Source organism: Drosophila takahashii, chromosome X, assembly GCF_030179915.1.
Source record: "Drosophila takahashii strain IR98-3 E-12201 chromosome X, DtakHiC1v2, whole genome shotgun sequence".
NCBI classification, from domain to species: Eukaryota; Metazoa; Arthropoda; class Insecta; order Diptera; family Drosophilidae; genus Drosophila; species Drosophila takahashii.
In genome coordinates, this window is record NC_091683.1 from 2,803,412 (window position 1) to 2,817,538 (window position 14,127).

General features: G+C 39.4%; 1 protein-coding gene across 2 annotated transcripts in view; it reads left to right on the top strand.

The window, feature by feature from the left end:
- Nucleotides 1-14,127, top strand: part of NetA (Netrin-A) — a 45,056-nt gene that overhangs the window by 26,286 nt on the left and 4,643 nt on the right. Inside the window, exons 2-4 of one of the 2 annotated variants that reach the window (XM_017139785.3) lie at nucleotides 1,854-2,042; nucleotides 12,079-12,228; nucleotides 12,916-13,068. In XM_017139785.3, coding sequence (XP_016995274.2) covers nucleotides 1,854-2,042; nucleotides 12,079-12,228; nucleotides 12,916-13,068 — 492 coding nt within the window. Of the gene's footprint in view, nucleotides 1-1,853; nucleotides 2,043-12,078; nucleotides 12,229-12,915; nucleotides 13,073-14,127 lie in introns of both variants that reach the window. The other variant, XM_017139786.3, reaches the window with a different exon arrangement.

The window sequence follows — 14,127 nt, forward strand, 5'->3', positions numbered from 1 at the left end:
AAACGAAAATCTCTCGCCCAGCCCATAAATCAAGTGGCATTCGCCGGCAGTCGCGAGTCGCAGGTCGTAAGTGTGTCATTAAAATTAATTATCTAGCATTTTTAACACCGAGCCGAACCGAACCCTTTTCGGGGCGGAAGTCAGGGGGGTATATATATGTACATATAGTATAAATATCTGGTAGCCTGGTAGCTTGTCAATTAGCCACACGCCGTGCTTTGAGCTCTCTGCGTTTTCTAAATATTTGCTTGGCTTTTGTTGACGGTTCTACAACGGTCTCCCGACTGCTCCGGCGACTACACTGGTAGAAAAAGGTTACAATGGATAAAAAATGTGCAGAAAATCTTTACGATTTTGTCATATGCCATATGCATTTTCCATAATATTTAAAAGAGGATGATTTATTATTTTATTTCTTAAAACAATTGACCCAAAAATGAATAATTTATTTTAGTTTGAATAATTTACCTTTCCAAAATATCCACAACAATTTTTAATTGTTCATAATAATGCTAAAAATATCTGATTTATGATTTCTTGGTATATAATATTTTTGGCAATTAATACTTAAGTTAATACTTAAGTTAATTGTATATTACTTCTTGGTTATTGAATTTATTTGACGTGTATGAATGCGACAGTCCCTGACTGCGTTCAAATATTTGCGCTGACATAAGTTTGTCTGCGGCTGGCAGGGGAACGGGAATTAGAGATTGTGGAATGAAGAATGAGGAATGGAGCAGGAGGCCAAAGGGAGCTGCGGGTTCCAAGGGAACCGATTCCGAACCAGTGAGAGTGGAGTGAAAGTGGAGTCGAGAGTCGCCTCGTCTGCCTCTGTGCAAGATAATTACAGCATGTGCGCTCCAGTCCAGAACAAAACTGAAGCTGTCGATTGCACTGACTGACTCGCAGACAGCAGACAGCAGACGGCAGACAGTGGGCCCTCGACCGGTGGACAATGGTTGAGGCGCTTCAAGTTTTTGTCTAGCCGCAAGCTGCAACAGCAGAAAGATTCGTGGCCTTTGGCATTGACAGCTCAGCTGTCCATTTCCGACTGCCCCTCCTTTCGATCCGAAAACCCCAAGCCCAAACCTCAGCAAAAAGATGCCAACTCAGCAGCAGAAGTTGTACACATATACAAAAAGCAAAGGTGGTTTATGTACTTTGTATCCACAGATTGGAAATTGCAATAAAAGTTGGGTAACTTCTTTGAAAAAGGAGCTCAATTTTATCCTTTTAAATTTTTATAATAATAATAATTTATTGTGAAATTTCCAACATTTGGTTCCTATTGTTATTTCTCTCTGTGTACTAACCGCAGCAGTCGCCATCGAATGTCAATAGCAAAACTGTTTGCCAAAAGCATAACAAGCAGCAGGCGACAGCATAAGCAGAATAAGCAAAGGAGAAGCCTCCGGTCCTCGGTGATCGAATGGCAAATGCCAGTTGGCCTGCCTTTAAAAGATTAAATTCCGGTTTCTAGATGGTTTATAATATTTAATTTAAATTTAAAAATAAATAGAAAATACAGGAAGAATATTTATAATTCTAAAAAATTCTTAACATTTAAAATTTCCCATTCGAGGGGAAAAACGCCGCCTGATAGTCCCAGTAATTCAAAACAAATCGCCGCATAAATTATCCAGCTTATCCCGCTAGACAAGTATCCACTGCCAATCCCATTTCCATTTTCCCAACCCAACTCATTTCATCTTCCAATCTAAAGCCATTTGCCATTTTTCCCCCATTTATCGCATTGGGCAATCGAAAGCTAAAGCCGTTGAAAGCGGACTCTTTTCCACTTAACCAATGTGTCTTTTCTCATCCGAACTTGTCTTCTTGTTTTCTTTTAGAATGCATTTGCAACAAGCACGCCCGCCAGTGCCGCTTCAACATGGAGATCTTCCGTCTGTCCCAAGGCGTCTCCGGCGGAGTCTGCCAGAATTGCCGCCACTCGACCACCGGACGCAATTGCCACCAGTGCAAGGAGGGATTCTACAGGGACACCACCAAGCCACTCACCCACCGCAAGGTTTGCAAAGGTAAGTTATCAGAAACATTATGTTTAATCCATCGCAAATATTATATATGATGCAATTTAATAAAAAAAAATATTTTTTTGGGTCACCTTAATTAGTAAGAATGTTTAAAAATGCCTCTTAGGTTTAGAAATTTATAATCATATAAATGGCAAACAAATTCAACGCCTCTGACTCATTCAACAGAACTCTCATCTTAAGCAATTGTTTAAAATATACTAAGATTTAATTATAAAACCAAAACCCCAGGAAGTCAATCATTCGAATTAAAGAGAGTGATTTTAAGCATAGCATTGTGAAATCGGAAATTCCGCCTCCCGAGATTAATGCTCAATTTACAATAATTAGCTCCCAGTGAAATCCAACTGGGCCAGCCGCCCCCTTCTGACCCCCTTACGACCCCCTTTGTAGCACCCAACCCCCTGTGGCAACCCTTTGGCCGTCCCCAGGCGACCTTCGAGTGTGTTGTTTGTAATCTAATTTATGACCACCATAAATTCACGCGCTCCAATCGAAGCAATAAAAATAAAGCAAAGTCCGCGGAATAGGAAAAAGATCTAGGAGAAATAAGTGATGGATACTTGGATACCGTGGGTTATTATAGGAAAAATTATCAAAAAATTATTAAAGGGGAAATATTCCCAAATTGAAGATGATTTTACTCTTTTCTTTCTTGGAGATATTGAAGATGTTTATTGGACTGTCAAAAATATGTAAATTTAGGGAAGAAAAAGATCGAGCAGAAAAAAGCGATGGATACCGTGGGTTATTATAAGAAAAACTATCATAAAATGATTAAAGAGGAAATATTCCTTAAATTTAAGGTGATTTTATTCTTTTCTTTGTTGAAGATATGGAAGATGTTTATTGGACTGCCAAAAATATGTAAATTTCGAGAACTCCACACACGGATGTGGTTTATAGAGGGGAAAAAGAGGAAGCAACCAAAATTTATGGCCTGCAATCATTTTCATTGGCAAACAATCAAATCAGGTGGCCCACATGGCTAAAATATCTGAGCCACTCGACTATTTATAGTTTCGTGTGTCGAATATATATAGTATATGCATATATGTATAATATCCCGCTGGGAATTCACATTCAAAAAATTTATACCTAATTGCGAATTGCGAGTATCGTAAACAAACACAAAAGGCCCCAGTGGGGGTGGGATTTTGGGAGGTGTTAGGGGGTGCCGCCTGTCGTTTGTCATTGGGATGTCAGAAGTTTTGGTCGAAACCGCTTTTGGCTTTCGGCATTCTGGATTTTGGCTTTCGGCTGACTAAGCATCATAATTCTCGCGCCCGCTCAGCCAGAGCCGTTAAATCCAAATCAAATTCGTATCGATTTTTAATTAATTATCCAGCCAAGTCGGAACGAAGCCACATCGTAAATATCCCCGAATTTGCGATTTCGATTTCGAGACAAAAGGCGCCGCTGCGACAATTTTTAAAATTATATCCCCTTCTTCGGGGGCCATAAAAAATGTATTCGTTTTAATTTTGACACGCGTGCAATTTGTTTCGAAAGATTTTTACATTCCCGCCTTACAGTGGCTGTCATTGTTTTTTGCTGGCTTGTTGGCAAAATGTTTTACGTCATGTTTGCCATTTGCCAAATGCTTCACCCCCTTCTGCCTTCTCCATCTTTTTTGGCCCCGAACTTTCAATTAGTCAACCGAAATTGTTGGGGAAAATCTTTGTGGCCCAGGAGCCGATGAGGAATGCTCTCCAGCTGATGCCGACTGTCGGAGGACATCCGGTGATTTATTCGTTTCATCTTGGCTTTTTCACATCCCCAAAAGCGTTCGAAATGAATTTAAAATAATTTCACATTACTAATGGCATTTTGTTTTGTGGCTTGTGTGTACAAAGGTATTTTCCTTTTAATATTCGGTAGCAGAAAATAAAATTTAATTCCATTTGAAGACCTTAAATTGTCTAAAAGAGAAGAATAATTAAGATTAACAAGTAACATTTGTATTTATTTGTTTCTTTATTTAAAATGTATGTTTAAAATACATTTTTATAACAACCCAAATCACAATCAATCTTTTTAATGCCTATGTAACTATTTAATTTACCCATATTCCTTCTTTAAATAAACTTCTGCCTTTGAATGGCAAATTCACATTAGTTTAGGATTCAGAGACTCTTAATCAACAGCCGCAATTAAATTCGGAATTTATAGTTAATATTTTATGGAAGCATTGAGTTTCCATTCAATCAATCAGTGGTTTTAAGCTGTGCACCTGCAATCTTTCCACCGCAATCCGCATTTTGCATTCCGAATCCTCAAACTCAAAGCCATTAACTTTTAGTTAATGGAAATTATATTTCCACTTATTCTCGCATTATAATTACCGCCCTAAATGAAAAAGATTAGGTCGAAGTGTGGAAGCAGCTTAACTTCCGCAAACTATGCATACAGCAGTTGAATTTGAAGTTGATTTAATTTAAATATTCAAATGATTTACTCGAGGAAGGCAAAGGCAAAGTCAAGTCTAATGGAGCAAAGGCCATAATTCATCGCCCAGACAGAGGAGTTTTGGTCGGGATGTGAAAATGGGACTGGGATTGGGATTGGGAATTTGAAATTACACACAGATGCAGATACGGACAGCTGCAGATACGGACAGATACGGACACGTGTTGTCAAAGCCATTTCATTTCGGCAAACGGCTCAGTCAATTTCCTTATTTGTGCAAATGCCTCAATGACCGGAAAATTACATATTATTATTTGTCCAACGAGAGCAGCCTTCCGACATCCCGACATCCTGGCCGTAAACGAATCGTTATTCATACACTTGTCCGCATGTGTTGCCGTGTTCGTTGCTCTTTTCATAATTAAAATCTGACTCTGAATCTGAACCCCCAGAAAAGTATACTCTACTTTATGCTGCCTTCGTTTGACATCATTAAATTTCCATGCCAAATAAGGGCAATAAAAACAGGAGGAGCAAATCGTTAAAGCGAATTTTGTTTGCCCTGTAAATAGATTTTTATTTTAATAATTTTCTATATTTTTATATACTTAATATAAAAATTTAAATTAAATATTTATTAATAATTCTTTGGTATTTATTCTTTATTTAATTGGTAGCCATTTAAATAATATATTTTAAAACATCATCTTCCAAAACTCTCCCTTTTATAATGAATTTTATTATTATATCAACTCAAAGCGATGATGAGCTGCGAGTGACCACAGATTCCTTTGTGTTGACAAGGCCAGCCCTCCATTATCCCATATTATATCATATCTGCCATCATATTACCGTTTATCATCGTAACCCAGTAATTAGGGCGTACAATTGAATGCCTGGCAATTGTTTTCAACTGCCCGGAACTCATAGGCGTATCAACTGTGACAAAAGACTCAGCCGAATCGCATGTGTCGCATGGAAATGGGGGAAAACTCCCCCGCTCTTTTTGGGGGCGGTGGGCGTGTCGTGAATGTCCTGGAATACAATTAACATTATCCGTAACTAAATACGTGAAATTAAAAGCCATAAAATCAGAAAGTCACGTGCGAAATGTTACAGCAATAACATGGATGGAAAACAGCAGGAGCGGCAATTAAAATAATGCCACACACACGTAGTAGAAATGCGGGGAAAAGTTTCTTTATTGCCCAAAGTTCATGAAAATGCGGACAAAAAAACGAAGAGGGGGAGGATGAGGTTGGCAAGGACATCGCATTTGTGGGGGAGGATTCCGGGATGAATCAGTCAAACATCATTAGAATTTCATAAAACGCGTCTTTGCAACTGTGCCGAATCGCTTAAAGGTTAAAGGTTAACCTTTAGATGGCGCAGATAGGGTCGCTTGGCAACTTAATTGAAATTTCGGAAATTTGGGAATGCCAGCGCGAAATGCATTTATCATACGACATGTCAAGGTGGCTTCGAAAAACTAAGCCGGAAAAATCTATTACACAGTCAGTAGAATCGGTAGAATCAGTGGGTGGTGGGTGGTGGGTTTAGGGCCGACCAAAACTAAGTCCCGTGACAAATTTTCTGCTGGCTAGGCTATAAAACTTCATGCCCAGAACACAGACAACTTTCAAATATTTTGTGACAAAGCTAAACAAAACCCAAAGTAGCATAAAAAAAATTGATAGAAGAGGAACAAATACGATTTTTATGAGGGAAAAGGGGTCATGAGGGTCATAACGAATCGCTTATGCTCTCGAAATTCTCAAAAGTCTAGTCAATTTCAGCAGATTTGATTGATTAACTTTTGGGGAAAGAACCAAACTCTTATAGACTGACTTATTTTTGAGCTAAGTTTGTGTTAGTTAGTGTCCCTTTACCCATTTTTATATGATTTATTGTACTTTTGATGAGCTTAAATATAGAATAAATATTATATTATATAAATAAATAAATGTATAATACATAAAAAATATATATTTTAATATTAATAAATCATATAAAATAGGTAAAGGGATTTTAAATAATTACTCCTCTAATAATAATAATAATTTGTCCTTTATAATTTTTAATTTTTTTTATGAGCTCTGCCTTTCTCAGCCGGTTTCTTTTCTAGAACTCTAATTTTTTCAGTGCATACATGTGCTTACTACACCGTTTAACCCACAAGCACCCAAAAGCCCCATCCACGGACATTTCGGACATTTTCGCCCAAGGGCGAATTTGAATTATGACATTTTGCATGCGAGCTGACATTTAAAGCTGTGCAAATTGTTCGAGCGTCAAATTGGCGCTGCCATTTCACCCGATTTTCCCTTTCCCAGCCCCTCTTCATTCCTAAGCCCCTCTCCATTTCAGTTGGAAAATCATTTTCCGAAACGGTGCACTTCAGCCAGAAGTAGCGAGAGTTTGGCAACAAAATTCGGCAATTCGGCATTGCCTACTTTACTGCGCGCCGTTTGATTTTCAATAGGCCCATTCAGATCTGTTTACCCCGGCCCTCTGAAAATAAATTTCCCCATTTCCCGAGGCGCCTCAATCTTTAACGCACAATTTGAAAAGCGCGAAAAGTTATTTTTCCTTTTTCCCATCCGTCTGTTGGTCTGAGACGATTTTCGCCCCCCATTTCCCCACCTGCAGCTGGAAAACCAGGAAAACTTTGTACATGCAACAGAAAATTGTAGCAAGACGAGAAGAGGCTTTTCCTTTTCCCTTACATTTTGCTTTTGCTCATTTGAACGCCGAACGAACGAAAGTTGAGCGAACTTTGCGCCAGTTGCAACCGCGATAAACTTTTTTCTCCCGCTTACCGAGGGAAAATCCCCCCTCCCAACCATTTTCCATCGGAAAGCAACTTTTCCTGGAGTGTCGCGCGAAGCCTTTGATTTATTAATAAGACCCAAGGAAAAGTTCCGCCCGCCGGCTGAGAACTGAAACTCAAGTGTGAAGTGCGATGGCAAAGGTGAATCGCCTTTCGAGGTTCGAAGTTCGAGTTTCGAGGCTCTCGGGCTAAATCGAATGGCTCATTTAAATTCATGAGCAATTGGTGGATCATTCGAGAGAATCATTGGCGGTAGTTGAATGGCGAATATGTGCGTTTAATTGAATGCGTAATCCGCGACTTAAAGGAGCATGTGGAGCCTGAAGCATTCGGCAGTAATAATAAAGAATATTATGGAGAAATAAAACTGTGAGAAATTTCTTACTTTATAATATAACTCAATTGTTCCAAAATTAAACTAAATTTTTTTTTTTTTGAAATTGAAATTAAATTGTTTTGCAGAATTATCAGATGGTTTATTTTTCCAGCTACCAAGTATACTTGCACAAATGGATTTTCCCCGAATGCACAAGTACAGTCACTATCCATATTTATAGATCGGTTCTGGTTAGTGTTAAAGGCTGGAGGAGCCGTAGATCCCACTTCAGGTCAGGTGTAATCTCTCACTGCAAATCATCCGACGGAGATGGGCAGACTTTGTCTGCGAAATCTTCTTCATAATTCTTCGCCGTCTGTTTGGTTTTCTTTCGAAAACTGCACGATGTTTCTGTGGGCTTTTGTTTTTGCTAATAATAACAAATAGCTACCAGGAGCATCAACAATAGACCCCTGACTAGTGGCAGCTGTGCTCTTTATGGCCAACAATTTTTGGTTTTCCTTTTCGTTTTTCGACTAGAAAATTTCGGGTAATATTTTATGGCAATTGATGGCCGAAGGAAGAGACTTTTGCGGTGAATTTATGTAACGCACTTTCCTGGAGGAAAGTGGTCAGTGGTTTTTCTTGGTTTTTGGGAGGGGGCATGGGGGGTTTGCTTGCGCAAAGTTGAAATAAACAATAACAAATTGCGCTTGATTTGCTTTATGATGTTTACACTGGGCCCAGTACTTTGGCCTGAGTTTTGGTTGGGTGAGTGAGTGGGTGGTTTGCTTAATTAATTTTTTGTTTGCCTCGCGAAAGGAAGCGAAAGCCAAGAAAAACATAGTGTGGGTGCTTGTAAGAAGGGGATCTTAAATGGATATTACCTGGAATCGCAAGCAAAACATTAATTTCAAGTGCACAAATTTAATAGGAAAACCTAGGAAATACGCTAGGGTCGAGCACCTCGACTGTCAGATACCCATTATTAATACAGCAAGTAGTAATTCGACTGCTTGCATTGCCCTTTTTGCAATAACTTTTTAATCAATGGTACAATTTAAAAATTTTCTTCTATATTTCGCTAGGTTTTTAATACCTTTTTTATCCTTTTTTTTAATACACACCTTTACAAAATTTTTAAGGTATTAAGGTCCTTTAAGGCGATTCTGGGCGTTTATCCAATCGAGCAGCATTTAATCACATTTTTTGGGGTAATAAAAAATACACCTATTCAAAGCCAGAAAATTGTCGAAAATAAATGCAAATGGGTCGGAGCTCGGAGGTCAAGGGGAGTAAAAGGAGAGGTAAAACACATTCTCATTCGGTGTATTTCATCCACAAATGAATGCCAGCCTGCCAGTACTGCGAATGATTGATTTAAAAATATCCCGGGCCTGGCAGATGCCATAAAACATAAAACATACCTGCAAATGTGAATAAACATCGAAATATATATATTCGAATATATATTCGGCACATACGCACATGAACCTGTGTATGTTTATTTCTGTGCACTCAACTGTTTAATAGGTCGTTCAATGAGGTAACTCTGAATCGGTGCGCACTGCTTATCGAGAAATTTGTGTTAAATCAATGATCTAATGAGTGGATAATGGCCTTAAATCATCAGTTCTAGGTGAGTTCTGGTGAGTACATAGCCCCGGAAAATGTGAGTCAATAATGATATGGATTCGATTAATAAATAATTCTGATTTGCATCCGCTGCGAGGGAAATTAATGTTTCCTTGTAAAAAAAATGGGAAATAAGAAATATAAAATAGATGGTATAAATTCCAAACTTGCTTCACTTTCCCTGGGATTCCAGGGCATTAATTTCACGAATCATGATTCATTCTCTTTAGGAGCGCATTTATTTCGGGAAACCCTGACCCGAATCGATCTGGGGATAAGAGCCAAAAGGAGTGACTCGTTCTTTGTCCCAATTCGGGTCGCACTGTTCCAGTTCTTCAAGCCAAATTCAAAGGAGATCAGATCTGCTGTGGTGAAAGGTCTTCCCTGACTCACTGCGCACTCCCTGTTCCCTCAATAATTAAATAGAAATGCCAAATGGCTCTGGGGGAAATCCATACGTAGCATTCGAAAAAGGAAAATGAAGCCACTCATAATGAAAATTCATAATCTTTTGCTCGGCCAATGCGAACCAAGCGAATACCGAATAGGATATGGGATAAAAACAGAGGGAAAGGCACTCGCAAATGGAAATGGAATGCAACGGGAATGCAGATGGGATCCGAATACGGATGCGGGGATATATGTATGCCAATGCCAATGCCGAGCACTGATATGGATTTGGGTTGTGGATGTGGAAGTGGATGTGTAATGAACTCTTTCATTGCGTTTTTTCCCTGGCTTGCTTATTTTAACAATATCCAAAAGCTGAAAGTCCCAAGTCCCACATCCCCATACTCCATATCCATATCCCATATCCCTTATTCCATATACCATATTCCCCAGGTCCAAATGGCCCACACTCTGAACTTCGCAGATAGCGCGACGCGCACAACTCGCATATTGTTGTCATATTGTTGGCCTCAAACCCACCGTATGTCGCACAGTGGAGCCAGGTGGGTCAACAAATTGGCCCTTTTCAGAGGTTATGCGATACCTGTTTTTGGGGAACTAAAATTACGGTCTTCTAAAAATATTCCAATAAATATTAAAAGTACTTTTTTTATTTTGATATTTGATGCAAGGTGAAAAACGAAGAGGGGACTAAAGTTTTATTTGTTAATATTTATTATATTTATTTTCATTCACATTTTATATTTTTATCGTACCTTTATGTTTTCTGTTTTCTGCCCACTATGCAGAAACATTCGGTGACTATGAAGCGCCCTGCAGGCAGCAACAATGGACACTCTGAATTGTTGCTGTTGTTGCAAGTTATTATTGTCTGTTGTTGCCGTTGTCGTTATTGTTGTTGTTATCATCCGGATGTGTCACTGTGTGCATATAAATCGCATTTAATTTATTGTAAATCGGATTAAATTACCAAATGTTGCACGAACGCACGAAACGAACACGGTAAATGTACGTAGATATGGGGGAAATGAAAGGACAGAGGGATATGAACCGTAGGCCTAGTTAACCCATTAGTTTGCAATGGCAAAAAGTCGACCGATAATTTGGTTTACTTTAAAATTCGTATGGAAATCGAAACTATGAATTTCTGATACAATAAACATTGTATCCCAAAAAATTACTTCCAACAAATAGTTATTTTTAGAGGACAATTTTCGTTGTGCATCTTTACAAACGATTGTACTTGAATAAGGGGTTAAGTGCTACGAGTGTGTATTCAGTTCAGAACTTGACTTGCACCTTTGCCTACCCCACAAGTTAAATCTTTAAATATGCAACAGCTTTTGGCCAAACAGCCGTCGCAAAGACCCATTAAATGTGGCCAAAAGCGGCTTATTAACTAAACAACCCACAGGCAGAAGGCAGCAGGCCCAGCTGAGGAAACAACTGTGGGGTCTGGTTTCCTTCACAATAGTCTCAAAGACCCACACATGTGACACGAATAATCCCCCGAAAACAAGGACAAGTGTCGTGAAATAAAGGATAACGCAGATTTTGTTTTCTTTCTTGCTTTCTTCTCTAGAAACAGAAATGAATTTGTATACATATAGCTAGTGAAATTTTAGCACAGAAAAAGACTTTAAAAAATCAGATAAATATGGTTTAATTATTACTATATAAATAAAATTAAATATATTTCACTCCTTTAAGTAGACAAATTATAATAGTGTCTACCTTAACATATTTTTGCGCTTAAATGATGCATGCGCGATTGCCTTCATTTTATAATTCAGCTTCTACCTCGTATTCGAATGAATTTAATTTTCTTTTGATAAAGGGACGCGAAAAACTGGCATTGTTCCAGTGCACACTGATTCCATAAAGGCAAAAAGCTCAAGGGGAGTGGGTTGAGGGGACCGAACATAATGCTGGGCGGGCCCATTTGCACTCTCATTTGCAATTAACCGTGTGCGGACGGACAAGAAACGGACATGGAGCGGCCACGGCGGACAGCCCCGTTAACTGGTGGCGTGCACTCAATTTGCCGGAATATACTCGCATTCGTACATACAATACAGAATGCTCGAAACCGTAATCGTATCTGTTAATGTACATTTCCACGGCTCATAAACGAATCTGCTTGAGAGCAAGGACGGTGGGAAATGCACCACAAATGGGTATCAGAATCAGAATCAGAACTTGAAAGACTTTAAGTAAAACTCAAGTGGATTTGCGATTGGCGATTTGCGATTGCCATTTTGTCTTTGAAGTGCCGGACCGTGTCCATTAAGCTCTCAGCACGCTTGGCAAGCACGAAAGCAGAAATCAGAAAGTCAGCAGCATCTGTATCTTGTTCGTTCCATCCATCTGATATTTGTGATCTAGCCGAGCTAATTTGTATGTCTTTTTCTTATTTCCAGCCTGCGAGTGCCACCCGATCGGCTCATCTGGCAAGATCTGCAACAGCACCAGCGGTCAATGTCCCTGCAAGGACGGGGTCACCGGACTGACCTGCAACCGATGTGCCAGGGGATACCAGCAGAGCCGCTCCCACATCGCCCCCTGCATAAGTGAGTATTCCCTATTCAGTTTGAGTTCTTGTAGCCCAAAGGATTTCATTCCGTTCCTGAAAAATTTTAAAGATTTAGGGCCGGTTTCTCGAGTCCCTGTCAAAGTCCCTGATAGCTATCTGTTCGAAAAACTTAAATACCAGATAAACTGTTCGTAAAAGCAAATCGGCTTTCTCGACTACTTTAATTTATCTGAACGAGAAACAATTACAGAGTGCTGTTAACGCACAGAATTGTGCTGTGAAGGGTAAAAAATGGCGTGCTTCGATTATTTCATCAGCTGTTTGGGTATAATTTAAAGGAAAAGTCAGCTGTGATTTCGTTTCATCTTCATAGTTGGCTTTGGGAAATCAGCTGTCATTCTATCGAGTCGAAAACGCTTAACAGGGACTCCGAGTCCCTGTCAAAGTTAGCTCTCACATTTATGCTCGAGAAAGCCAAAATGCCTTAGCAGGGACTTTATCTGTTCGAGAAATGTTAGCCGGCACTCGAGAAACCGGCCCTTAGACAAATAAAATTACTCTGTATTTTTTAAACACTAGAAAATTTTAGAAAATATTGGAAATACTAGAAAATTATTCTCCTATACATTTAAAAGTCTTCGAGGGTACTAGGGATTTTCTATGATTTCTTCTGACATGCAGATATATTATGGAATATATTATTTATCATCTAAACCAATTGCAGAGCAACCGCCGCGAATGATCAACATGCTGGACACCCAGAACACCGCTCCCGAGCCGGATGAGCCCCAATCCTCGCCAGCTGTGGGCGGCGATCGCAGTGGCGCCACCGGAACGGCCGCCCAGTCGCAGTATTATCGCACAGAGGGCGGCAGGGGTAAGTAAGTGCCTCCTCTCATATCCATATCTATCTGTTGTGTTTTGTGTGCTAACCAACCGACTATCCGGATGCCAGTCCTTTTCGCTACCATCGTTCCTATCCTAACTGGTAGTATTGTTTATCAGTGGTTACAGTGAAGTCTGGGCAAAGATAACCAGAAATTAATTAGATAAATTAATTATCAGAAAATAAGGTTAACTCATATTATGGATGATATGATATGATATCTAGTATGTGTCTTGAGATAGGAACAGCAGAATATAAATATTAAATTAATTAGTAAATTCATTTAGCCAAAAACAAAAGTTATTATAGGGTTAATTTTTATATATGATATGATATATGATCGTATGTGGCAACTTCTGGAATTTGTTAATGATCATATGAGCTAGACCTTTTTCTAGAGAACTGCAAAATTCAGGACGTTTAAGTTTAGTAATGGTATTTAAATGGCATATCTCAATTAGCGAGGGCCCACTGTTTAAAGCCCGCGGCGAAGGAGCCGCTTAGTTTGCCGTGGCGCTTGCCTCGCCTTTGTAATCCTTTCAAATGGGTGAGAAAACACAAATCCGCTAAAGTGCAGTCGGTTGTCGGTCAGGAAAAGTGGAAGCGGAAAAACAAGGAGCACGGGGGGCGGGGGAGCGGAACGTCGAGGACAACGGCACTTAACAGACAACGCAAATGTTTGTACGCAACTTTTAGTTACAGTGGCGAAGGAAGTACAGTGGGGCCCCGAGGGGGAGGGACAGCGAGGGGAGAAGTGCAACAAGCACACACAAAATGCGCCACGCAGCATAAATCATGCTAAGCCCAGTTCTAGCCCCCTCTCGCTCGCACACTCTCCCTCACTCCCAGCAAAACAAACTTTGCAATAAAATTGAAAGAAGAAAAAAACAAGACAGATCTTTATACAGGGTACTCACTACGTTTATTTTAGATATTTCTAAACAATTAATAAAAATAGGTAAATTAAATTATAGATCATAAATTATAAATCAAAAAAGAAGCTAAAATTTTTCAATGTAGGTTGGATCAAGAGTTCAATCCTCCTCTGAA